The sequence below is a fragment of the Amblyraja radiata genome, chromosome 29 (genome assembly GCF_010909765.2).
Source record: "Amblyraja radiata isolate CabotCenter1 chromosome 29, sAmbRad1.1.pri, whole genome shotgun sequence".
NCBI classification, from domain to species: domain Eukaryota; kingdom Metazoa; phylum Chordata; class Chondrichthyes; order Rajiformes; family Rajidae; genus Amblyraja; species Amblyraja radiata.
The window spans coordinates 22645045-22672776 of NC_045984.1; the positions used below are offsets into that span (position 1 = coordinate 22645045).

Consider the following 27732-nt stretch of genomic DNA (forward strand, 5'->3'; position numbering starts at 1 on the left):
ATGTGTCTTGAAGGAAGATTAACTTTTTTTCCCTCAAGCTCACTTTGGAGATCTTAACAGTGCAAGTGGTGACAGGCAGATTTATTTGAGTGATTACAGCGATTATTTATTATTTCAGATTTCCAACATCTGTAGTTTGATTTGCTAGATGCTGCACCACTTGCAACCTAGCAATTTAAATTTATATTCATTAAGCCACTCTTTTTTTTAAAAGACCAACTCATGAGCAATGGTAGCAGCTGCTGCTCATTGTGTGTTTGTGGGCATTTTACGGATTCACTTATTTATTCATTCATTTGATAGTTGCTTTAAAATAAACGTCTGGCATTTCCAGTGGAAGATAAAAAGACAGCTTAAATCCACATACCCTTAGTTGAGAATTACAAGTTTTCCAGCTTGTAGAAATTTAGATTTTAAGCAAATGTCAGACAGCAACACAAATTTGTTTTTCCTTGCTACACTACAGAAAGGATCAAGTGCAAGTCTATAATGATTTCAACAGTATTCCATGCCTCGGGGAGGATTAATTGAACATGCAACCACAAATAACTGCAGTATGTTGGCAGAATTAGGAAAGAGAACCAACCAAGTGAAAGCCAGATGTCAGAATGAAGGGAAACTGGTGGCCATTCCGCACACACGCAGAGACATAGACAATGCAAATAACTGCAGAGGGGCACTGAAGCAAGGCTATTGTTCAATTTTATGCCGTGGATTTTGACAGCCAGTTGTTTGCAAATATCAAAGATTGTGCATTAAATTCAATACAGATTTAATCTGCACAACTGGCAGGTTGACAAAAGCATTTTACAGTTCAGACTGGCATCAGATATTTTCAGAATCGTAATGGTGATTGTTCTCTTAAAGGTTTCAGACATTTGAAATGTGCTGGCTAAAAATGCCTATTGCGGTTCAGTAGAAACACATACTGTTACCGTTAAAGAACAGCCGGTGGGTTTCCAGCCTGTTTCATGGTTAACATTTATCCTTCAACCAACAACATACAAATATATCACTTTATAATTATCACTTTGCCAAGCTTGCACTTTGCAGGAAATTTGTCAACTTATTTTAGTCAATGAAGTCATGTTAAATTATAAACTCCTTTTTGAACATTGTTTTGTTTAAAAAAAAGGGTAGATAAAACATATTATTTATAATATAATACAACTGTCATTGTAGTGTCCAACATTTGGACCCTTGGGGTATTATAGAATGACCCATGCATTCAACTGTGGGACACAACAATGATCTGAACATCCCATCCTTTACATTTTAGTATTCACAGTTGAAGTATGAATTACTGAGGTTCCCACCCTCCCAAAAAGACACATATATGTACCAATCCACAGATTTCAAGTCATATAACACGATAAAGGCTCTGTGGCCCAACACTTTCATGCTAACAAAGATGCCCCATCTAAGCTAGTTCCATTTGCCCGCATTCGGCCCATATCTCTCTAAACCTTTCCTATCCATTTGACCTTTATTCAACTCCAGAATTTACGGAGATTTGAAATTTGTGAAATTTGGCTTCATTAGTTTTAGCTGCCCTCTAAAAAAAATCCATCACTCAAGTTTAAAAAAATCTATAGGACAGAAATTTTAAATACTTCAAAACTAAATTCACCATAACGTTTATAAACAAGAAGTTTACTTTGCCTCTTTGGCAGTTGCACCCCAATCTAAAACAGAACACTGCTGTACACGTCCATAAATCTAAATGTATTCACAATATATTTTAAAATATCATGTTCAATTAGAAAACATATGACATTGAGAATTTATTGACATGCTATTCCAGCTTTTACAGTTTAGTTCCACTACACATAATGTACACTTATCAATGGTGGGAGAAACTGGAAACATGCATTATAAAACATTTTCAAAACAATTTTTCACAGAACATGCATGAATGCAGTTTCTGGTTTGAAGAAAGCATTCTTAATGCTTTAATGAGGCAATGTTCTAGAATGGTAACATACAAAACTAGAAATACTGGAGTCATTCTTTAGTGCTTTTAGTCACTAAAGATTATGTATGCTTATTTCACGATTAAACCACAAACAATAAGATACCTACCACGAGACAACGTGCACATATCAATTTTTACAATATTTTACATAGCTTTAAAAAAATGTGCATATAAAAACAAACCAAGTTTAAAAATGATTACTGGCAATGGTCTACATGCCCATCACAAATGAGTTTCCATCTGACAAAAAGCACTTTAAAACTGGAAAAGTAGTTCTTCAAACATATGATAAACCAGTTTGATTGTGGAAATTCCAAAATGATTCAACTATTCACTGATTCTCATTCTTGCGAATAGTTTCACTGGTCTTTGTCCACACTTCCCTGAAAAATACTGGATTCTAGTAACAACCTGTCAATGAAGCAAATAATAATATTTCAGGAAAATATCTCAGGTATTGTGATAGGGCAAATATTAATTGCTGCCAATCCATGCAATGTTGTGGCTCAGTAAATCCATAACCATGCCCATATAGGTTAGCATGGGCATTATCCAGCTTGCTACTGAACAATTTTGGTTACATTCGGATAGCAATGCATCTCTGGGAGGTGTCCCTATCTCAGCTAAATCACGCAATTCCAGTGGAGTATAGATGATGCTGAATGACGTATTACTGTGAATTTTATTCATGTTTCAGGATGTGGGTGGAACCAGCAAAACCTGTATTTGTTGCCCATCTCCACATGCCCTCGAGCTGTGGAGATGGGCAACACCCATCCATTAGTGGGTGGCTTGGTGGACCAGTCCAGTTAACCAAGTAGGAGGTGGCAGAGGAAGGGTTCTGGAGCCACACCTGGTCCAGATCAGTATGACAAGATTTCTTCCCTTGGAGAGCATTTGTAAATAAGATGTCAAGAGTGTTCTATTGTCATATGTCCCAGATAGGACAATGAAATTCTTACTTAGATAATAATAATAATAATAAATTTTATTTGTGGGCGCCTTTCAAAAGTCTCAAGGACACCTTACAGAATTTAACAAGAGTAAAAAACATATAATCGGAGTAAAATAAATAATAAAGACATCACCAATACACAAATTAAAGACAGAATTCAATCCAAAGACAAAAAAAATCAAAAACACAATGTGAAGAGAGAGCAGCGGCAGCTAAACCGCGCCAGCGTACACTCTCCCTTCCGACGTGTTTAAAACCAGAGACAAGAGACTGGAGGTGCTAGAATCTGGAACAAAAATATACAAACTGCTAGAGGAACTCTGCGGGTCGAACAATATCTGTGAAGGGAAATAGAGAGTTGTCTTTTCAGGTCAGGGCCCTTCATTAGACTGAACTAGCAGAGGACAGATAGCTAGTATAATGAGGCGAGGGGGGTATGGGGAGGGGGGGGGGGGGGTGGAAGAGCGGGCAAGTGATGGATCGATTGATCCAGGTGACAAAGGATGGATTAACAGTCAGATTAGGGGAGAGAGAGGTAAAGAAAGTGACAGAGGCTGGGAGGATATAAAGAAACAAACGGCTGCAGATTCTTGAATCTGATAGGAATGGAAGCGTGGGACCAAATAAGGAGAGTATGGTGGACAGACAGGACCAGTGGCTGGAGGGGATAGGGATCCTGTAGGAGTGTGTGGGAGATAGAAAACAGGAAATGAACTGCGTTTTAAGGGGCTGAAGGGTTTAGAAAAAATGTTTGGGTTTAATTTAAAGATACAGCTTGGAAACAGACACTTCGGCCCATCGAGTCCGTGCTGACCAACGATCACCCATACACTAGGTTTATGTTACCCCAGTTTCACATCCTACAAACTATGGACAATTTTACATAACCAATCAACCTACAAAACTGCACATCTTTGGAATGCGGTAGGAAAGCCGAATACCCTATTGGATATTTTTACGGCGTAGATAGATAAATTCTTGATTTGTATGGGAGTCAGGGTTATGGGGAGAAGACAGGAGAATGGGGTTAGAAGGGAGAAATAGATCAGCCATGATTGAATGGCGGAATAAACTTGATGGGCCGAATGGCCTAATTCTGCTCCTATCACTTATGACCGTATAACCCGGAGAAAACCCACGCGGAAAGGAAACTCGCAGGGGGAATGTACATACTCCAGACAGACAGCACCCATCGTCAAGATTGAACACGGGTTTCTGGTGCTCCACCACTGTGTATTGAGAGTGGACATGGGTAGATCAGAAAGACAGGCAAAGAATGGAGGGGAAGCTGGTGACTTGAAATGAAGAAATCCAATATTCATTGGGGGGGAAGGGGTCATCAAGCGCAGAAAGCAGTGGGGACGGGAAGGTGTGCCTAGCTGTAATATCATGTTGCAGCTGGCGGAAATGTCGAAGAATTATGTGCTTCTTTAGAAAATAAACAATTCATTATTGTCCGTGATAATTGTAACAGTACTAAGATTGTCATTTTATCAAATTACAGATTAAGCAAATTTAAATTCCACATACGACATGGTGGAATGTGAACACTGTTGCCAGACTATTTATCCAGGTCTCTGGATTACTGGCTCAGTTCCCTATGCAAGGTTTATGCAACATGTATACAACTTTTTTTACACAGAGAGTGGTGAATCTCTGGAACTCTCTGCCACAGAAGGTAGTTGAGGCCAGTTCATTGGCTATATTTAAGAGGGACTTAGATGTGGCCCTTGTGGCTAAAGGGATCAGGGGGTATGGAGAGAAGGCAGGGATGGGATACTGAGTTGGATGATCAGCCATGATCATATTGAATGGCGGTGCAGGCTCGAAGGGCTGAATGGCCTACTCCTGCACCTATTTTCTATGTTTCTATGTAAATATCTACCACAATATTACAAACATAGATTTTCTTTATCCTTATGATACCTTGGCTATAAGTCGTCCTCTTTATCTTGCACTAAATCGGTCTCTTTTCCAGATTCTTCAGCATGTGCCAGCATATCAGCCATCAGTGCCTCCTCCAACTTCTTCCGCACCTGTTGTACAAGTTCCTCCTGCTTCCTGCAATACATTTTAATTGAGATGTTCTCAGTTAATGCACGGCTGATCAAATAGCAGTTTTACAATAAGAGGCATCCCTCAATTGCGTCCATGGATAGAGTCCACATACAATTTCTGAGATTTGAATGGTCTGGTCCTATCAGATTTTTTCATTACTTAAAAAATCTTACTATAATTCTGATACAGTACTCAGTAGGAGATTGTAGTTATCACAGGCCGATATATATATATAGTGTGTGTGCGCGCGCGCGCGTGCGTGTGTGTATTATAAAAAAAATCAAAGGTAGACAAAATGCTGGAGTAACTCATCTCTGGCAGCATCTCTGGAGAAAAGGAATGGGTGACATTTTGGGTCGAGACTTCTGAAGGGTCTCGACCCGAAACTCCACCCATTCCTTCTCTCCAGAGATGCTGCCTGTCCCACTCAGTGGGTCAGACAGTACATATATATATATCTATCTATATTACTAAAACTCTGTTCTTGACCGGTTTTGGCGATCTGTGCTGCGATTTCCGAGAGAACGCCGCCACCTACAGCCGTCATTTTTGGCCACCTCGCTCAGAGCCCCCCTCCGCCGCATGTGTGCCGAGGATTTTTCCCGTCGATGAAATAGGACAGAGATGTTAATGTTTTTACAAAATTCCCCATTCTCTCTGCTGCCCCTTCTGGAGGGACTATAAAACCAGGAAGTGGTGTGCCTCAATCAGTCTCTGCAAGTGGTGTGCCTCAATCAGTCTCTGCAAGTGGAGTGCCTCAATCAGAGCTCTGAATGACTGAACAAATGTCTCCACAGCTGTGAGTACCCATAATGTGATTTGAAAATGAAAATATGGTTAGTTTGAGGAAAAAAGCACTGCCTGCAAATGGTTGTTTGGGGGGTTTGGGTAAAATGGTACCCTCTCTCTCCCCATCTATCTCTCTCCCCACCTCTCTCTCTCTCTCCCTATCCCTCTCTCTTTCTCCCTATCCCTCTCTCTTTCTCTCTCCGTCTCTCTCCCTTTCCCCGTCTCCCCCCTCTCCCCCCCCTCTCTCTCGCCCCTCTTTTTATCCCTCTCCAACCCTCCATCCCCTAAACCCCCTCCCCTCCACACCCCTACCCTGTTCCCTCCACCCTCCCTCCCCCTCCCTGCTCCCCACCTCTCCCCCTCCCCCTCTCAGCACACCCCCCCTCTTTCATCCCCCCCTCTCTCTCTCTCTCCCCTCCCCCTCCCTCCCCTCCACACCCCCTACCCTCTTCCCTCCACCCCTCCCTGCTCCCCACCTCACCCTCCTCTCAGCACCCTCTCTCTCCCCCTCTCTCTCCTCCCCCACCTTTCCCCCCTCACCCACCCTCCCTCTTCTCCTCCTCGCCACTCCCTCTCCCTCTTGCCCCTCTCTCTGTGTCTCTGCCACTTCTCTCTCTGCCCTCGCTCTCTAACCCCCCTCCCCCCCTCCCTCTGTAGATGTGACTGCAAGTTGGGGGCTATGCGTCAGTAGATAGGGTGGTTATGGGGTAAAAGGAGCAAATTAATAATATTAATATAATAGCAAGGGGGGTAATTAGCATGACTGCGGGGGGGGGGGAGATAGTTAGTGTGTGTGACGCTGCATGCCACCTCCCCCCCCCCCCCACAACCGCACGTTGGGGGAACAGACCCAACGGGTCTGCACTTGGTCTAGTATATAATATATACACACACACACGTAAAGAGCCTACCCTGCATTAAATATCTGACTGCTACCTTTTCTTCTTCCTCCTACTCCCAGTATCCTTTCAGATCCTTCCTTATCAATAACATACCTCTCCCTTAGAGACTCCACCTACACTGTCCTTTTGAGGAAATGACTCAAAACCCTTAAAATTTGCCTGGTTTTAAATTCGTTCAAAAATAATCCTCCCCAAATTCTATCTTATGAATATGATCCATCAGGATCTTACACCACGAGGAGGCAAGAGGCCATGGAGGCCAAGTCATTGGGTGTTTTTAAAGCGAAGATTGATAGGATCTTGATTAGTATGGGTGTTAAAGATTTCTGGGAGAAGGCAGGAGAATGGGGTTGAGACAGAACAATAGATCAGCCATGATCAAATGTTGGAGCAGGTACATGGATAGGACTGGTTTGGAGGTGGGACTAGTATAGCTGGGACATTTTGGCTGGTGTGGGCAAGTTGGGCCGAAGGTCCTGTTTCCATACTGTATCACTCTGACTCGATCGGTCAAATTGTCCAATTCTGCTCCTATGTCTTATGGTCTTATTTAGATGCGGCATTGTTCCTTCTTCTGAACTACAACAGGTGTAATCCTGGCCTCTCCAACATCTCCTCATAAGACAAGCCATCCATTCCAGTGTCACTCTACAGTAACAAGAGCACCTGGTGGACTTGAATATCTGCTGCACAACATAGCAACACCATTCTGGGATGAAACATTTCAACAATCTCACTATTTACACCAGGAATAAAAGGCCACTTAGGTTTTTAAACAAGATATGCCAAATGAATTGGATCAAGTTTTCAAATTCAGAACTTTCCATGACAGAGAACTAAATGCAGTTGCCCCAGATTTCACTTTGCAACCTCTCAATAGCACTACCTGTGACAATTACCAAACATGACAGTTAGTGTTCCTACCTAATATCCTCGTCAGTGACCATGAAAGCTTTGCAGAGAGGTTGAGAAGTATTCAACCACACGCCAGGATTCTTTTCCACTGCTGCTGAGAGTTGGCCGGTGATAGGATTAGAACTAGTATGTAAAGCACTTGCAATAGCAGACAGCAACGTTTCATCTGTGCATCCTGGCCCTACGCCTGCAAAAGAATAAGCCAGTAGGTTCAGTAATTAATAATTTTCTCATGAACCACATTTCTAATTTTGTGTTGAAAGGAACAGCAGATGCTGGTTTACACCATAGATACAAAATGCTGGAGTAACTCAGCAGGACAGGCAGCATCTCTGGAGATAAGGAATAGGTGACATTTCAGATCAACACTGTTTTTTAGACCCCCGAGTCTGAAGAAAGGTTTCGACCCGAAATGTCACCTATTCCTTTGCTCCAGAGATGCTGTCTGACCCGCTGAGTAACCAGCATTTTGTTTCTAATGCTATCTTCCCAAGTTCACCAGCGCATCAAGTAATCAATATCATACAGCTTGACAACTTGGAAACAACATTTTAAAATCAAAGCTGTGTTTCTTTGCATTGTAAAAATTAACATGCAAATGGTTCACCATTATTTGCAAGAAAAAAGTCACTTGTAACTTCTAAGATATTTCTGTTGACAATTTCTATGATCAAGACTCAATAGATGAATTTTAAACCTTCCCCTCCAAATATCTTTTAGTTGTTTATGTTTGACCACGGTGTCTAAATATCTAAAACAATGCTAGAAAATTAATAGCCAAAGGGGAAAAGAGACAAAGAAAGGATGGTCCTGCAATTGGCATACAAATGTAGAAAATGGCAGTAGAGAATTGGATGAGCCAATTTAGCAGATTGGAGTCAGCAGGTCATAATACACTTAGAGAATTAAGTAGTTTACATGTTAGAGGCAATTGGATCGGAATCTGGGGTCAGGTCAGAACACAAAAATTGTAAACTATGTTGTCTCCCTTTATGCAGTTTACTGAAGAAATCAGAGGATAAATCGCATATTCCAACATTGATCTTTGCAGTCACTAGAAATTATGCCAATCTGAATCAGAATCACACTTTATTCGCCAAGTATGTTTTGCAACATACGAGGAATTTCATTGGCCAGGTCAGTCATACAATAAAAAGCAACAGATCACTCAAAAACACATTTTAACATGAACATCCACCACAGTGACTCCTACACATTCCTCACTGTGATGGAAGGCGAAATAAAGTTCAAGTCTCTTCCTTCTGTTCTTCCTCGGTCGTGGGCCTCGAGCCCCCGTTGACGGGACGATCTTGACTCCCGTAGCCGACGGCATTCGGGCCCTCTGTGTCGAGGCGATCAAGCTCTCACACCGGGGGGATGTCAGCTCCCCCGCGCCGGACGATCGAACCTCGTGTCGGGGCTGGTTGAACGTTCCGCGACGTTGGAGCTCCCGACTCTGCCTCACCCGTGACTGCGAGCCCTTGATGTTGATTCCACGGTGGTCGCGATCCCAGGCAAGGGATCCGCTCCGATGTTAAGTCCATGCCCTCGCGGTGGGGCTCACGACAGTCCGAGGAGGTTACCAGCTCCGTCGATGGAAGGCCGCAGAGCGCCCGGAGAATGTGATCCGAAAATTAATCACATCTCCAGGAAGGCAAGAGCTTGAAAAAAAAGTTTCCCCCGATCCCCTCCCCACTTCCCCACATAAAACAAACCGAAGATCATTAAAACAAACTTTTAACACACTAAAAAACAACAAAGAATGAAAAAACGCACAGACTGCCAGCAGCGCAGCCATCCCCCCGGCGCCCCTGGTGATCTATGCAAAATATCCCTGAAAAAATGAGCTTCTTACATGTCATTAAAGTCTTATCGCACAAAGCTATTGTTACCACTTGCCTGTTACTTGTCTAACAAAATTTGGACCACTATAGTTCTCTCGATTTGTTTTAGTCTGGTATTTCAGCTTCCACTTTAAACCCATGCGATAAGAAATGGGAGTAGCCATTTGGCTCCTGGCATCTGCTCCACTTTTGAATAAGATCATGTGCCCTTTTCCTGTACTAATCTTGCATTCCTTAATATTAAAAAAAAACATTGATTAGCTATAATCTTGTTGAATGGTGGCTTGGGTAATTAATTGGCAGTTCTAATGATCTCCACCTTGAATTATTTTGAATAGAGTTAAAATTTCGAAGGAATGTGCATTTGCTTCCCAGTATGTCATCTGGGAGAATAATTCAGTTTAAAGGCCCAACTGATTGACTGTGGATATAATAACATCAGTCCTAACTTTCTTGAGCTGAAGCCTAAGCAACTAGCACCAGGAAGTACATAATTTTGTCACTAGATCTTTGTGGGAGCTTTCTTCAACATCAATAACTTCATTGGATTGTAAACTTTAGTATTGTAACTTCACCACCGACATTAAATTCTGGACTTTGGTTTATTGTCGATCTTCCTTAAGGATTAGGAGAGAATCATTTGGTCAGCAACTGATCAGACTGTTGCTTTCCCCTGTCCACTCTAAAGTCCGTGAACCAATCATGTAGGCTTGTCATGTTATGTTAGATATGTTAAAGGAAAAAGAATAGCAAAGTCAAATGTGGGTCCCTTGAAGGCAGACACAGGTGAAATTATTATGGGGAACAAGGAAATGGCAGAAGAGTTGAACAGGTACTTCGGATCTGTCTTCACTAAGGAAGACACAAACGATCTCCCAGAAGTACTGGAGATCAGAGGATCTAAGGGGGTAGAGGAACTGAAAGAAATTTTCATTAGGCGAGAAATAGTTTTGGGTAGGCTAATGGGACTGAAGGATGATAAATCCCCTGGGCATGATGGTCTGCATCCCAGGGTCCTCAGGGAGGTGGCTCTAGAAATAGTGGACGCATTGGTGATTATTTTCCAATATTCAATAGATTCAGGGTCAGTTCCTGTGGATTGGAGGATAGCTAATGTTATCCCACTTTTCAAGAAAGGAGCGAGAGAGTAAACGGGGAATTACAGACCAGTTAGCCTGACTTCGGTGGTGGGAAAGATGCTGGAGTCAATTATTAAAGAGGTAATAATGGAGCATTTGCATAGCAGTAAAAGGATTAGTCCAAGTCAGCATGGATTTATGAAAGGAAAATCATGCTTGACTGGAATTTTTTGAGAATGTGACAAGTAAAATGGATGAAGGGGAGCCAGTGGATGTAGTGTATCTAGACTTTCAGAAAGCCTTTGATAAGGTCCCGCACGGGAGACTGGTAACTAAAATTAGAGCACATGGTATTGGGGGGTAGGGTGTTGACATGGATAGAAAATTGGTTGGCAGACAGGAAGCAAAGAGTAGGAGTGAACGGGTCCTTTTCAGAAAGGCAGGCAGTGGCGAGTGGAGTGCCGCAAGGTTCGGTGTTGGGGCCGCAACTGTTTAGCATATATATTAATGATTTGGAACAGGGAATTAGGAGCAACACTAGCAAGTTTGCGGATGACACAAAGCTGGGTGGCAGTGTGAACTGCGAAGAGGATGTTAGGAGGTTGCAGGGTGACCTGGACAGGTTGAGTAAGTGGGCAGATGCGTGGCAGATGCCGTATAATATAGATAAATGTGAGGTTATCCACTGGTGGCAAAAACAAGGGGGCAGATTATTATCTCAATGGGGTTAGGTTAGGTATGGGGGAGGTACAGCCGAGACCTGGGTGTCTGTGCACCGGTCACTGAAAGTTGGCATGCAGGTACAGCAGGCAGTGAAGGAAGCTAATGGAATGTTGGCCTTCATACAAGAGGATTTCAGTATAGGAGTAGAGAGGTTCTTCTGCAGTTGTATAGGGCTCTGGTAAGACCACATCTGGAGTATTGTGTACAGTTTTGGCCTCCTAATTTGAGGAAGGACATCCCTGTGATTTAGGCAGTGCAGTGTAGGTTCACGAGATTGATCCCTGGGATGGCGGGACTGTCATATGAGGAAAGATTGAAAATACTAGGCTTGTATTCACTGGAGTTCAGATGATGAGGGGGGATCTTATAGAAACATATAAAATTATAAAAGGATTGGACAAGCTAGATGCAGGAAAAAGGTTCCCAATGTTGGGCGAGTCCAGAACCAAGGGCCACAGTCTTAGAATAAGGGGGAGGTCATTTAAGACTGAGGTGAGAAAAAAACTTTTTCACCCAGAGTTGTGAATTTATGGAATTCCCTGCCACAGAGGGCAGTGGAGGCCAAGTCACTGGATGGATTTAAGAGAGTTAGATAGAGCTCTAGGGGCTAGTGGAGTCAAGGGATATGGGGAGAAGGCAGGCACGGTTTATTGATAGGGGACAATCAGCCATGATCACAATGAATGGCGGTGCTGGCTCGAAGGACCGAATGGCCTCCTCCTGCACCTATTTTCTATGTTTCTATGTTTTCTGAATCTGGAGTAATATGTAGTTTTGGTCTCGGAGGAGATTTATCTGCTTCCTGGAATGAAGGTAATGTCTTTTCGAGCAAAGTTTGAGTAGGCCGAGTTTATAATTATTGCAATTTATAAGATGGGAGTTAGACAGGATAGGCCCTGAAAAGTATTTCCCCCTTGAAGAGGAAGAGAATAAAAGGGCAAAGATGAGATTACTTCAACTTGGCATCATGTTCGGCACAGATATTGTAGGCCGAAGGGCATGTTCCTGTTCTGTACTGTTGTAGGTTCTATGTATGAAGCTCAGAAATGCACCCCAGAGAATTGTGAAAGCTGTTTGAATTCATTCAAGGTAGGGATTGATGGAATTAGAGTATAGAAAAGACAAACAAGAAGCAGGAAAGAGAGACAGAGGCCATGATCAGATCAGCCACGATCTGTGCAGCCTATGTCTGCTCCATGTTGTAGTTCTGCTACCATGTGATGAAAGAAAATAAATGTCCAGGGTTATCTGTTCTGTACAAACCAACAGTGGCCAGAATACGGCGATCATCAATGAGAAGAGCAAGCTTCCAGAAGCACAGGAGCAGGCAGGAAAATAAATAATCTTGGAGCCTGGTGTCGGATAGCTATAATCTGGCTCCGACAGCAGCATACTCACTTATGCCAGAACACCAAGGATTAGTGCATGAAATGCCAAATGAGGCTCGATTCAAACAATAATGCCTTTCAGATAGGCGTGGCCCCAAGCAAACCAAACAAAAAATTTCTTCCAAAACATTTTCAAAAATGTATTCTAACACAAAATAAGTAGGTATTGATATTAAAATTTGTGCTTGCCTTGTAAACCTTTAGGTAGATCCATAGTCTTGATAATTTCTTCTGCAATATCAAAGGCATTCAATCCAGTAAGTTTCTTCTCCCAGAATAACTAAGAAAAATTAAAGATAATTTACCATAATTTAAAACAAACGTGCATGATTACCTTAAACAGAACCATTACAATTAATGAAGCATATATTGAAATGAAATAGTTGGTTACCAAAAAGGAAAACATTTGAAAACTAGCTCTCCTTATCTCTATGCTTAAATCAGCAAAGGTATAATATGGAACTTTCCAATATGCCTCCCAAATACATTGCATTTGCAAAAGGGCAGCACAGGTATGGCTGCTGTCTCACAGCATGAGAGACCTGCATTCAATCCTGACCTCTGGTGCTGTCTGTGTGGAGTTTGCCTATTCACGCTGTGGGTTTCCTCTGTGTGCTTCTACATGTGGGTGCAAGTTAATTGGTCTCTGTAAATTGCCCTTGGATCACAAGGAGTGGATGCAAAATTGGTATCACACAACAGTCTGAAGAAGCGTCTCGACCCGAAACGCCGCCTATTCCTTCGCTCCATAGATGCTGCCTCACCCGCTGTGTTTCTCCAGCTTTTTTGTCTACTTTCGATTTTTCCAGCATTTGCAGTTCTTTCTTAAACAAGTGTGAATTGATGGTCAGCATGGACCCTTTGGCCATTGCACCTGTTTCCATCAAAAGCTGGAGGCTGACCTGATAGATGGATATAAAATTATGAGAGGCATAGATATAGTAGACAGTCAGAACGTTTTTTCCCCAGAATGGGTTAAAATAAAATACTAGGGGGCATGGCGTTAAGTGGGGCGAAGTTTAAAGGAGATGTGCAGGGCAAATGGCCCCTCCCCTTCCCCCACAGAGGGTGGTGGGTGCCTGGAATGCATTGCTGGGAGTGGTGGTTAAGGCACATACAGTAGTGGCATTTAAGAGACCTTTGGGTAGGCAGGGAATGGGGGGGGATATGGATTATTCTTAAGGGGTAGGACAGGCTAGATGCAGGAAGATTGTTCCCGATGTTGGGGAAGTCCAGGACAAGGGGTCACAGCTTAAGATAGAGGGAAATCCTTTAGGACCGAGATGAGAAAAACATTTTTCACACAGAGTGGTGAATCTCTGGAACTCTCTGCCACAGAAGGTAGTTGAGGCCAGTTCATTGGCTATATTTAAGAGGGAGTTAGATGTGGCCCTTGTGGCTAAAGGGATCAGGGGGTATGGAGAGAAGGCAGGTACGGGATACTGAGTTGGATGATCAGCCATGATCATATTGAATGGCGGTGCAGGCTCGAAGGGCCGAATGGCCTACTCCTGCACCTATGTTTCTATGTGCAGGCTGATGAACGTTCGCCTTGATGTCATGTTCAGCACAGATATTATGGGCTAACGGGCTCATTCTTATTCTGCACTGTCCTATGTTATAAAAAGTGGACATGGTCAGAATTGAGCTTAAACAATGCATGATCAATTAACCTGCCAACACTTTCTGATGTACGAAGAATCCACATTTTTATAAATGTACCGGAAGATTGCTACGTTTAAACTGGGGGCAGGTGACAAGGTATCAAGAGAAAACAAATAAAGACAGTCAAATATTTATAAAATTAAGATCGATCATAAGTGATGCTGCATTAAATTTGCAGCAATCTACAGGGCTCTCGCTTAACTTTTTTTCCCTGTTGCCAGCCGGGCAACCTCGGCAGCTTTTTAGGTTGCCAAATGACAGTTTAGGTGGTCATTTAAGCCTGCTTGCATGACGTGTGCGATAATGTGCTCGGACGAAGTGCGTAGTTACCAGTCGGAATTATGGTCAATGAAGCATTCACATATTATTTCTGCTTCAAATAAAGTCACAAACTAAACATATTCACCAATCAAGACATGATATATACCACAATGACATGCAACAAAATTACAATACAGTATCTCATCTCTTTTTACACGTTGCAATGAATGCAATTTCTATTATCTCTTTCCACTTCCAAACAAAAATATGGTTATTCAGCGTATGATCAACCTCGGTGAGACCAAGTGCAGGCTTGGCGATCGCTTCGCTCAACACCTCCACTCAGTTCGCAATAACCACCTGATCTCCCGGTGGCTCAACACTTCAATTCCCCCTCCCATTCCGAATCCTACCTCTTTCCTGGGCCTCCTCCATGGCCAGAGTGAGGCCCACCGCAAATTGGAGGAACAGCACCTCATATTTTGCTTGGGTAGTTTACACCCCAGTGGTATGAACATTGGCTTCTCCAATTTCAGGTAGTCCTTGCTTTCTCCCTCCTTCCCCTCCCATTCCCAGCTCTCCCACAGCCTACTGTCTCCGCCTCTTCCTTTCTTTTTCCAGCCCCCCACCCCTCCCGACATCAGTCTGAAGAAGGGTCTCGACCCGAAACGTCGCCTATTGGGCAGTTTACACCCCAGCGGTATGAACATTGACCTCCAATTTCAGGTAGTCCCTACTTTTTCCTCCGCTTCCCAGCTCTCCCTCAGCCCACTGTCTCCGCCTCTTCCTTTCTTCTTCCTGCTCCCCCCCTCGCACCCACACATCAGTCTGAAGAAGGGTCTCGACCCTAAACGTTGCCTATTTCCTTCGCTCCATAGATGCTGCCTCACCTGCTGAGTTTCTCCAGCATTTTTGTCTACCCATTCACACAAGTTCTGTTATCCCACTTTCCTCACCCACTCCCTGCGCATTAGGGGCAATTTTACAGAAACAAGTTAACCTACAAAGCCAATGCGTCTTTGGGATGTGGGAGGAAACCCACACGCTTGCAGGGAGAATGTGCAAATTCAACAGACGAATGTGCAGACAGTGCCCGAGAACAGGATCGAACACAGATCTCTGGCGTGTGAGGCAGCAAGTCCACCAGCTGTGCCACTATATTTTATTTTCCAACATACAAAAAATTGTCATGTGTCCCAGATAGGGCAATGAAATTCTTGCTTGCTGCAGCACAATAGAATATGTAAACATAATACAGAACAGGAGATAAAAGTTCAGTGTGTCTATATACTATAGACCATATATATATATACACAATAAATAAACAGATAAAATGCAATAGGCTGTTATTTTTCAGAGTTTGGAGTTTGGTGGTGGTGGGTTCACCAGTTTAAATTCCATTTCGAATATTTTTGGAGGATCAGGAAACCAAGAAGCAAGAGTTACTCCAGGGAATGATTCTGCGTTGTTTTTCAGCGACCTGACAGCAATGGCGGCCAGAACTCCCACAATGCAAAGGGAGGGAGAAAGTGGCCGACGCCGACCAGTTGCCGTGGCAGTGCGCATGTGCAGGGGCTCACAACCACGTTCGATGATGTGCTGGCCGTGGCAGTGCGCATGTATAAGGCGGCCAGCCGTGCCGAGCGGAGACCCAAGACTCGAGAGCCGAGCGGAGACCCGAGACCCAGATGGCGGGCAGAGACGGAGATTGACAGAGAGAAATAGATAGGAGGCCCCGCTCAGAATTAAACGCTAGGTTTCCCGGTTGCTTGCCAAGCCGGGCAAAATGGCATGGCTTTTAGGTTGCCCGGCGGGACTGTAAGTTGCCATTGGCACCCGGGCAACCACTAATTTCGAGCCCTGACAATACATTATTAAATATCAGATACCTGCCGTGGCTGCTCCACAGCTTTCTGTGGATCCATTTTTACTTTGTTGTTGGGATGGTTGGTAACTTTAGTGACTGGTTGCTTAAAAATTGATGCCGTCTGTCTAACAGGGAGTGAAGTGTTCAGATCTGGTTTGCCCTGTAAAAAATAATACGTTCTTGAGTATATAATTTTATAATTAGATAACCGCAACGGGCTTGGCATTTTTGACAATATTCTACTGAACATATTTCGTTAGAATCCAGAAATAATTTACAACATGAAAAATATAATCTACAATTTTAGAATGCTACATGCTGCATATTTATAATTCATTACATGTATCGAGTGTTTTCTAATACTACTACATCAAACTATTATATGGGGAGATCAGCAGTATTGCATTTTCCAGAGATAATGATTTATTTTTGAGTGCTCTGGGATTCTGCAGTTAATTTGAACATTTTCACTTTTTCCAGGAAAGGACGCAAGTCAGTCAAATATTCTCTCGACTAATTTCAAAGCCCAACTCCATTAATTTTTACTCCCCCCCCCCCCAAATGTTAGACCTCTGTTGCATAATGTGTAGACAAAAGCAGTCATAAATGTGGTTGCCCCACATTGCCATCAAATTGGAGCAACCTTGTTAACCTTGAGATGTGGCCAGTAAACCAAAAAGAGTGGAAGAGAAAGAGGGATAACAGAACTTATGTGAACAGGTTAGTGATGATTGGCGTGGACACAATGGGCCGAAGGCTAGTTCCCATCTATCTCCAATCTAAACTAAAAGAAATTGACCTTGAAGATGGTGCTTGCCATGTGAAGGCAGAGATTTTTGATCTGCTCCGATGGGCCACTCCCTGGTCAAACAGATCAGGTTTAGCTCACTAATTGCTTTTAATCTATGCATGTTTATTTAATCTTTTACATCAATTAAATAACCATTCTAAAAAACATTTTGTAAGTTTGCAACTGATGCCATTGTGCATTATTAATGGCAATCTGACAAACTGTATATTTACAAATCAAAAGCCATTCACTATTGACGGTCAGTATAATGGGCAATGCTAAAATAGTCTCCCATCGATACTTTTCACATCACTACACACATGACAGTTGTCGGACAACGATTTAATCTGCAACAATCAAGTAGACACCATTTTCCTGCTACCCAGTTTCAAGAAATCTAGCAAATCCACCATAGAATTCGTAGGCTCAAAACAAAATTGTCCACACCATTGTCACATCGAAACCTTTACCACATTGAAAATTATACTGTTTAGACTTAGTTTTTCAAATATAGTCGGAAAAAAAAGATACTGATCTACTTTTATATCTATGCCGAGGAGTAAAACTTTAGAATTTCAGTTCAATTAATTTCAGCAATTTTAGTGCTTAAGTTCCACATTTTGCATTTCCAAATGTTTTAACTCAAATTGGCAGCCAACACCAGAAGTTATAATAGAGAAAGGGAACTTGCAATATGACTATTGTCATGGAAAATTAAACACTGGACTATCAGTTCAGTAATATTATTCATCCCAAAGAAAGGAGCAAGCACCAATGACAAATAAATCATTATCATTTGTAAAATACATTGCGAGCTGATATTCTTATTTCCCCAGGCATTTCCACCAGTGATATCAGATTACACATGATTGAAGAGGTCCGACTTTCAAAATCAGCACGGTCAATCTTAATAATACAAAGTGATGGCCAGGAATCACAGCAAAAATAAATGTGTCCAGGTATCATGCTAACCAACCAACTGGCTGTTCTATCAACATTGGTAGATGCCTGGAAAGTCTCCAAGACATGCCACGTTCAAATCACTGAACCCACTCACTAAAATGAACTAATTAAATGTTGTACGCTTGGACAGATGGACAATCATGGAGACGCAAGGCGCTGCAGATGGTGGAATTTTGCCTAAATCAAAGTGCTGGAAGACTTCAGCACGTCAGGCAGTATCTCTGGAAGGAATGGACATGACGTTCTGAGCTGGTACACTTTTTTCAGACTGGACATTCCCTCCACAGATGCTGCCTGACTGCTAAGTTACTCCAGCTCTTGGTGTTTCATACAATCATGAAGTCCATTTTGGTTCTGATCGTAAGACAAATACCACTTGGGCTAATAATACTGCGAACAAATTATGCGGACCATTCTTCAAATTGTTGTGTAATACAATCAACTGGTGCAAATGCCGAAAACTTAAATACATTGACCTGGTTGGCAGAATCGAAGCGCAGTCTCTGTCTGTTCTTATTCAGTTTGCTTATGAGCATTTTCCCGGTTCGGAAATCGAAGCTGCTTAGATCCATGGAGTTCCCCAGATAACGTGCAAGCTGTGGCTTGCTTCTGAACTTTTTTCCACTTGGGCTAGAATAATGCAACCGCAAAAAGAGCGTTTCTTATTGCATTATTAAACATCGTCATTTATTTTTCAAAATAATCAATTTTCATAAAGATACTAAAACATACTAACATGGTACATACACACGCACAGGTAATGTAGACATACTAATGAAATCATCATTCAGCACTACCAGTCAAATAAACAGCAACCTATTTAAAGTGATACAGGTGTTATAATCAAATGTTTTATTATCCAGTTTTCAATACAGTTAAAGGGAACAGTCATGACCATCCAAGGGAATGCAGAATCTACTTAAGGGGCATCACTAAAATTAACCATTTGGCATGGCACGGCAGTACACTTTGGAGCATTGCACTTTTCACACAAGAACATAGCTAAGCAAAATAATGGTTAAGAGCTTCTCCAAAGGGCAGGGAAGAGAAAAAAAAGTGCCCTTTTTGCTATTTGCACAGACTTCCAAGCAACTGGTTATACAGCAGCATTGACAGAGGTCTGGAAGCAGAATGCATTTTTTTTCAGCAAGAAAGATGAACAGCGCAGTGGGAGGGGTGGGGAGAAACAAAGGGGAAAATGTATAATACAATTGAGGTTTTTTTAATTTAAAATTTGTGTTGATATTTCCGCAGTGCCATAAACTCTAGAACTTCTACTGTGTTAGTTGTTTGGACCCATGATCCCCACATACCAATCTCCTGATCTCAATCACACTAGAGAAGGAGAAGGTGTCACACGCTTCCCCATGGGGAAGAAAAAGGTCTCTCACGCACCTCCTATTGGACAGCTCAAGAGCTACATTGGCAGAGGCCTGGTAGCAGATCACCTGTCTCTCTTCTTGGCCAGGGAATGGTGCGTGATGTACTGGCAACCTAAACAAGAGGGGAGAAACACAATTTAAAATGGGGGATGGAAATGGAACATAATTAAGCATTCTGAATTCTTCCCACTTCATCACCTTCACTGAGATAACTCTCAAACTTTAAAATGCTACCACTTCAGACACAAAGGGTTTGGACTATTAGTAGTTTTAATGACAACTGAAGTTAATAAAACATGTATTAACTATTCTTTTGCCTGATATCATCTCCATTAACCAACCCAATTCCCCCCAATGTATCTAAGATCTATAATGATCGTAGTTAGGTGCATTTGGGCTTCCTACTCACCAGAAATTAATTTCAAGATGAGACCTGCATACGTTATCAAGAAGCATGATCTTGAACTTTCATCCATTGTCTGTCACTGTCTCAGCAAGACTTCAAATGCTGAAAATTACTTACTATGAATGACCTGACAAAAATTAAGAAACTTTCTGATGGAGTAAATTAGTCATAGCTACTGATACTATACTATAATTCTCATTTTTAATACCCCTGTAGATTGTTTATATTTTATGCACAGAAGCTAAACGCACAAACTGTCCAATTTAATTAAGAAACGGAGGATATAAAATAAAGGTGACTGGCACCAGAACTAAAAGTGACACAAGGAAGAAATTTAAAAAAATTATAATGTGAGTGGCTTGGACCTAGAATGGACAGTTCATAGAATGGGATTGGCAGAGGGCAGGTTTAATCATTATGTTCAAGAGATAATTTGTGATATGTACTTGGAAGGGAAAAAAGTGGCAGTCATGGAAGACAGGAGAATGGGAGTATCTGGATTGCTCTTGCAAATAGCAAATGGACCGAATGGTCTCCATTTTGTGCTTTCACCACCACATTTACAACCCAGTCATGAATTCCCAGTCATGAGTTGTAAACTTCAATCTATTGCAGAGCAAACTGACAGCCGGAGTTAGCAAAGGATAGCAACTACAGAAAGGTTCAGCAAAATAAAATATCAAGCCCAAAAGTCTATTTTACATGGTACTGCAAGGTGAACCAGCCAATGTATTAACAACTGGGAATATGCTGTGCTGTCTTTAAATCTCACTTAAATAATATTTCACGATACTGTATATCAATCTTAATTGTTATAAACTCACCATATCCAATTTAACATGCATTTTTGAAATTTCAGAGTACAAATAAAGCACTTTGTATTCTGAAACAGTGAGGTATTTGGGGGATGCAGAAACAATGGTTAGAGTTAGGTAGAAATTTTTTTTTTTTTAATTTTGGAGAATAGGGGCATTTGGAGAATTTTTTGCCCAACAGGTGAGGATTTGGGATCCAGATCTGCAGCAACACTGAAGGTCTAGAGTTTAACAGCACTGGAAATGAATTACAATAGTAGAATCTTGTGCACACTGTGCTTTTGAAGATGATCTGGAATTTGGTAGAAAAGATGGGTATCATAACACATTAGAGGGGAAAGGGGTAGCAAAAGAAAGCAAAGTGCTAAAAACATCTCTCTGGTGATTGGCTATTTAAATCACAGTTAATAGAGACCTCTAACAGGTCCAAATTACACAAAGCATAAAAAATCCATCACTTTACAATATTAAAATAGTGCTATACAAAGGCACACATTTGTACTGTGTCAATTACTGGTTCAGAATATTTTAACTTTGTGCCTTTGCGCTTTTCTGTGTTGACTAAAGTGTCAACTAGGTCCTCCACAATCACCTTTCCCCCACCCGCCAAAAGAGGAAATCATGTTACTTCTGTTATAAATGTGAAAATTCGTCAATTAAAATAGTCATTTTACCTTTCTACAACACACCATTTTGAAAATATAAATTCTCACAGGTTATATTCACATATACTTATTTTTTCAGCCTACACTTAAAATAAGACGTAAAATTAACACAATCACTTTTTGTCCTTATAAATGGTGGCATTTGTCCAAAACGCAATAATTCTGACAATTATACATTGTTTTGTAGAAAAACCATATTGTAATCAGCAAGAGCAGGGTTTTAAAAGGAGGGGTTATGGGTACCACACTGCCACTGAAAATGTCTAGAACAATCAGGAAATATCCACTTTCAACTACCATCCATTTACCCCTGACTAAGTGACACTTTCAGACCGTTTGAATGAATTAGTATTTGCTTCCACTCCATCCAAGCCTTTCACTATTCTATATGTTTCAATGAGCCCCCCGCCCCCCCCCCCCCCATATTCTTCTGAACACCAACGAGTACAGGCCCAATGCCGACAAACGACATAGGTTAACCTACTTATTCCTGGGATCATTCTTGTAAACCTTCTCTGGACCCTCTCCAGAGCCAGCACACCCTTCCTCAGATATGGTGCCCAAAATTGCTAACAATATTCCAAATGCGGCCCTGTTTTTGTATACGTGCCCTCTTGAAAAAAAATGCTAGCGTTGTTTGCTTTCTTTACTAATCTTGCAGACTAACTTTTTGGGAATCCTGCACCAGCACTTCCAAGTCCCTTTGCACCACCGATTTCTGGATTCTCATCCCATTTAGAAAATAGTCTACGCCTTTATTCCTACTACCAAAATGCATGACTTCACACTTTGCTACACTATATTCCATCTGCCACTTCTCTGCCCATTCTCCCAACCTGTACAAGTCATTCTGCGGAGTCCCTGCTTTCTCTACACTACCTGCCCCTCTACCTATTTTTGTATAATCCGCAAACTTTGCCACAAAGCCTTCAATCCACTCGTCCAAATCATTAACATACAGCGTGAAGAGTAGCGGCCCGCAGCACGACCCTTGCGGAACTCCACTAGTCACTGGCAACCAACCAGAAAAAGCCCCTTTTATTGCCACTCTTTTGTTCTGCCGTCCTGCCAACCTGCTATCCATGCTAGTATCTGCCCTTTGATACCGTGGTCTCTCATCTTCCTAACGTGTGGCACGAAATGGGTCACCTTATTCTCGTATCCCATTCATTATGCTTTCTAGTTCACTATATCTCTTGACAATCTTGCTACGAAATGTAAACAAGCCATACTTTTCAGTGTTAAATTTCATCTGTCACCAACCTAAATATATTTGCCTTAAATTCTAATCCTATATACTTCACAATTACTAACTTGTGCATCATCTGCAGATTTGAAATTGCACCTTGTATACGCACGGCAAAGTCATAAAAGAAAACCAATGTCTAACAACTGGGGAGCTCCACTGTTCACTGGAGAAAATATAGAACTAATGTGAATGGGTGATTAGGGATCGTTGTGGACCTAGTGGGCCCAAGGGCCCGGTTCCATGCTGTATCTCTAAACTAAACTTCCCTCCAGTCTGAAAATAAATCCTTTACAAATAACAGGAAGATGTGCAAGCATTGGGGAGGGAACAGAAGAGATTCACCAGGATCCTTTAGTTATAAAGAGATTGGTTAAACTGGTTTTATTCACACTGGAACATTAGAGGTTGAACAGCGACCTTATAGAATCTTGAAATTATGAGGGCATAGATACGATAGATTGTCAGAATCTCCCCTTCCATGAGAGCAGGGGAGCCCAGACTAAAGGGCATGTTTAAGATGAAAAGGGAGAAATTTAAGAAAGATCTGAGGAATAAGTTTAAGGTGGTGGGAGTAAGGTGGTGATGGAGATAGATACTATTACACTGTTTAATGGGAAATGTTAGGAAAGGCAAAAAGGGGTAAGGGTTTATTGTCGGGAATGGGATGAGTGTAGGTAGGCATCACATTCATCATGAGCATATTGTACGTTGCACGTTTTCTACTATTCTACATTACAGATACCATTATGCATTGGGAAAGCATCCTAATGTTCTGGCAACATAACCTCAGAACATGAGCTTGTGGTAAGAAACAAATGGCTGTTTATTTGTGCACAGCAAGACACCGCTAAAAATATGTGATAATAGCCAAATAAACTGAGGTTAAATTAAAGATAAATATTTGTCAGGAACCAAGGACACTCTAATTTCCATAATAGTGTCATTGGATCGTTTATAGCTATTGGATAACACATTCAGGGCTGTAGCTAACATATCATCTGGAAGGTGGCACATCTGTCAGTCTCACCTTAGCTCAAAGATGTGTGTATCTACTAAGATATTTGCTCAGATCTCTATAGTGGATCCAAATTCACGACCAACTACTCATGATATTAGTCAGATGGAACCCAGCATCTTAAAAAAGGCACTTAGCTCACCACAGATTTAGCAAATTAGGCAATAAATCAACAATAGGAATTTACAATTATAAGAAAACTTTTACAATTTTTAGAAAACTTAAATCCTAGTTAATTAAATTGCAATTGATATCACTCCTGACACCTTTTCTTCAAATTTCAGCCCTACACTGCACTGTCAAAGACACTGCCTTCGGATCACAAACATCACTTTGGAGCACGGTTCCAGACAGTCATTTTGGTATACCCAACAAAAATCAGTCATGCCACAAATCAATAATTGAAAGAACTTGGGAATGGTAGAGACTAAACCAATTAACTTAATCTCAGAGTGAGCTGGAGACAGATAATAAAACTAAGATTAATATTCTGGGTTTTTATATAGAGCTATTACTGGATATCTTGAGGAAGAAGGGTCTCGACCTGAATCGTCGCTCATTCCTTCTCTCCAGAGATGCTGCCTGTTACTACAAATAAGTTACTACACCTTATTACTGGATATCTTTCATGTAGGCAAACTTTTTAAAAGTTGTACTCGCATTAATGATATGATCAACATGGCCACAAATGGAACTAAAATCCTAGTCTCAAAATCTCCCGACCCAATGCCTATCCATGTCCCCCAGAGATGTTGCATGAACTGCTGAGTTACTCCAGCACTTTGTGTTTTACACAAGATACCAGCACCTGTGGTTCCTTGTGTCTCTCAAAAAACTACCTGCATACTACACTACCTGCATATTGGAGTCTCGACCTGAAACGTCGCCAATTCCTTCGCTCCATAGATGCTGCCTCACCCGCTGAGTTTCTCCAGCTTTTTTTTGTCTACCTTTGCATATTACAAAACAACAGTCTAACAAATCTGAATTTCTACTAACCATTCTGCTGTTTATATATTTAACTTAAAAGCAACCCTGAAAATTCCCGCGTCAAATTATCCCATCAATCCAGCAGGTCTTAATGCATAATCACATGTGTAAGGGGGAGACTTATTTTCCTGAAAGTTATAAAATATTTCAAGTCCAAACACAATATGAACGCGACAGCCACGTGTAAAACCGCTGCTGGCACTGTTTTCAACGTACAACAATAAAAATGGTGTCAACAGGGTAAAGGGTTTTAATTTTACATTGATTTACCACGATAAGCCCTGGCACAGCGGCTGCAAGTGCTGGATGTTATTGCTAACGATGGTGGCCTTTCCCCAAGAAACAAATACCCCCCCAAATATACCGGCGTGCCTGCCACACATCATCTTCGGCTCGAAAATAATACCAGCGCCGGGCCGGCACCACACATGCTGAAGGGGAGGGAGTGACGTCCGGGTCTCTGGGCTTTTGTTCAAGACTTCGGGTGGAAGGAGACTCGGTCATGCATCCCGGGGACGGGGGTCTGGACCTGGAATAAGGCGGGGACGGGTAACCCCAGGCTCGGCCACTTCTCCCACCGGCTCTGAGCCCATCCCGCCATGGGCCCAGGGCAACTACCAACTAGGGGGGGGGAAGAGTCCCAGGGCAGGGTAAAGGGGCCGAGGGGCCTGGGAGCCGTCAGTTCTTGGGGCCCAAAGTAAGGACAGGTCGAGTACAGCCCCCCTGCCCGGGGCTGGGAGGGATGGAGGGAGGGATGGATGGACGGGTACGAAGCCCTAACTAACCCACATAGGGCCTGGGAGCCCACCCTACCTCCCTCACTCTCTGCGGGGAGAGCCGGCGTCAGCCCGGTCTGGGACGGGCAGCCTCCCGAGGCCCGGGGCAGGGGACGGACAGCCGCTTCCCTCCCTGGGGTACAGTGTGTCCGCCCGGGGCAGGGTGAGGTCTCCCTCCCTGCTTGCTGCTGCTGCCCGGTCCTGCTCGGCCTACCACCCGCCTGGGGCAGAGTGAAGCCTCCCTCCCTCCCTCCTTGCTGCTGCTGCCCAGGGCCCGGTCAGGCCCTCTCTCACGGGGGCTGGAACCATCCAGCCCGCCCCTCCCTCCCTGGTCCCCGGCCTGGAGCTGGGGCAGGGTGGGGCCTGGGCCTGGCCTTCCCGCTCTCCCCAGTCCCGGTGCCGGTCCCGCCGGGGGCAGCGGCAGCGCCGGCCGCTCACCTGTAGTAGTAGACGTCGCTCTTGCCCGCCGACAGCCCCGACTTGCGAGTCACCTCCTCCCGTTTCCAGCCGGACGGGAGCGCCGAGCACTCGAACCGCTTCCTTTCCATCTCCAGGGTGGCGGGGAGTCCGTGGGCCGCGAAGCCGCCGTCGCCGCCCCGCGTCCCAGTGGAGAAACTAACGGCGACCGACCGACCGACCGCCACCGCCACCGCCACCGCCGTCTCCTCCCGCCCGCCCAACCAACCCTCCGCGTCGCACTCCGCCCGCCGCGCCACACCCCGCGGCCGCGCCACCTCCATCCGCCAATCGAAATAGTGCGCGACTGCAGTGTCAATCTTTGGTGTCAACACACCAGCAACTGCAGTCTATCTGCAGAGATGCTGCTTGTCCCGCTGAGTTACTCCAGCTTACAAATAAGTATTGGTTTCTCTAACTTCAAGTAGCCCTTGCATCCACCCCCCTCTCTCTCCCCCTCCCCTCTCCTCCCCCTCCCCTCTCCTCCCCCTCCCCTCTCCTCCCCCTCCCCTCTCTCTCCCCCTCCCTCTCTCTCCCCCCCTCCCCTCTCCTCTCTCCTCTCTCCTCTCTCCCCCCCTCTCCTCTCCCCCCCTCCTCTCTCTCCCCCCTCCTCTCTCTCCCCCCCTCCTCTCTCTGCCCCCCCCTCCTCTCTCTCCCCCCCCTCCTCTCTCTCCCCCCCCTCCTCTCTCTCCCCCCCTCCTCTCTCTCCCCCCCCTCCTCTCTCTCCCCCCCTCCTCCTCTCCTCTCTCTCCCCCCCCTCCTCTCTCTCGCCCCCCCCTCCTCTCTCTCCCCCCCCTCCTCTCTCTCGCCCCCCCTCCTCTCTCTCCCCCCCCTCCTCTCTCTCCTCCCCCCCCTCCTCTCGTCTCCCCCCCCCTCCTCTCTCTCCCCCCACCCCTCCTCTCTCTGCCCCCCCCCTCCTCTCTCTCCCCCCCCTCCTCTCTCGCCCCCCCCCCTCCTCTCTCTCCCCCCCTCCGCTCTTCTCTCCCCCCCTCCTCTTCTCTCTCTCTCCCCCCCTCCTCTCTCTCCCCCCCTCCTCTCTCTCCCCCCCCTCCTCTCTCTCCCCCCCTCCTCTCTGCTCCCCCCCCTCTCTCCGGCTCTCCCCCCCCTCCTCTCTCTCAGCCCCCCCTCCTCTCCCCCCTCCTCCTTCCTCTCCGCACTCCCCTCCTCCTCCTCTCCCCCCTCCTCCTCTCCCCCCCTCCTCTCTCCCCCTCCCCCCCTCTCCTCTCCCCCCCCCTCCCCCTCTCCTCTCCCCCTTCCTCCTCTCCCCCCCCTCCTCTCTCTCCCCCCCTCCTCCCCTCCCCCCCCCCCCCCCCCCTCCTCCTCCTCTCAGCATATGACAGTCCCGACAACCCGGGAGTTAACCTTGTAAACCTACGCTGCACTCCCTCAATAGCAAGAATGTCTTTCCTCAAATTAGGGGACCAAAACTGCACACGATACTCCAGGTGTGGTCTCACTAGGGCCCTATACAACTGCAGAAGGACCTCTTTGCTCCTATACTCAACTCTTCTTGTTATGAAGGCTAACGTGCCATTTGTTTTCTTCACTGCCTGCTGTACCTGCATGCTTACTTCTATACTCGTTCTCACCTAGGACACAACTAACAATGGTCTGTTTCCTTTATCATTGTTACTTTTTTGCATATGTTTAATTCATTTGTTCTACATCTTTCTACATCACAGTCTATATCTCTCGTTTCCCTTTCCCCTGACTCTCAGTCTGGAGAAGGGGCTTGACCCGAAACGTCACCTATTCCTTTTCTCCAGAGTTGCACGCAATACCCCAAATGCAGCCTAACCCATCT

At 43.9% G+C, this 27732-nt stretch overlaps 1 protein-coding gene across 4 annotated transcripts; it reads right to left on the reverse strand.

Annotated features, from left to right (window-relative positions):
* Positions 1 to 1634: 1634 nt before the first annotated feature.
* mbd3 (methyl-CpG binding domain protein 3) lies at positions 1635 to 26165 on the reverse strand. Of its 4 annotated transcripts, none has more exons than XM_033046869.1 (8): positions 25911 to 26165; positions 19570 to 19668; positions 18651 to 18804; positions 16444 to 16581; positions 12818 to 12908; positions 7604 to 7781; positions 4857 to 4991; positions 1635 to 2386 (listed from the first exon to the last, which is right to left on the reverse strand). In XM_033046869.1, the coding sequence occupies exons 1-7, from the start codon at positions 26018 to 26020 to the stop codon at positions 4862 to 4864; spliced, it is 900 nt and encodes a 299-aa protein (XP_032902760.1). In that variant the 5' UTR covers positions 26021 to 26165; the 3' UTR covers positions 1635 to 2386; positions 4857 to 4861. The 4 variants fall into 4 exon arrangements, with proteins under 4 accessions (XP_032902760.1, XP_032902759.1, XP_032902762.1 ...); XM_033046868.1 differs by having other exon boundaries at positions 18645 to 18804; positions 25911 to 26141; XM_033046871.1 differs by lacking the exon at positions 19570 to 19668.
* Positions 26166 to 27732: the final 1567 nt, after the last annotated feature.

Excerpts from the sequence above, each read along its gene's own strand:
- mbd3 (XM_033046868.1), bottom strand. The coding sequence starts at position 26,020 with ATGGAAAGGAAGCGGTTCGAGTGCTCGGCGCTCCCGTCCGGCTGGAAA. Across the intron at positions 19,669-25,910 it reads AGCGACGTCTACTACTACAG|GTTGCCAGTACATCACGCAC; the intron begins GTGAGCGGCCGG and ends CCTCTTGTTTAG. Across the intron at positions 16,582-18,644 it reads ATTCTGCCAACCAGGTCAAT|GGCAAACCAGATCTGAACAC; the intron begins GTATTTAAGTTT and ends TATTTTTTACAG.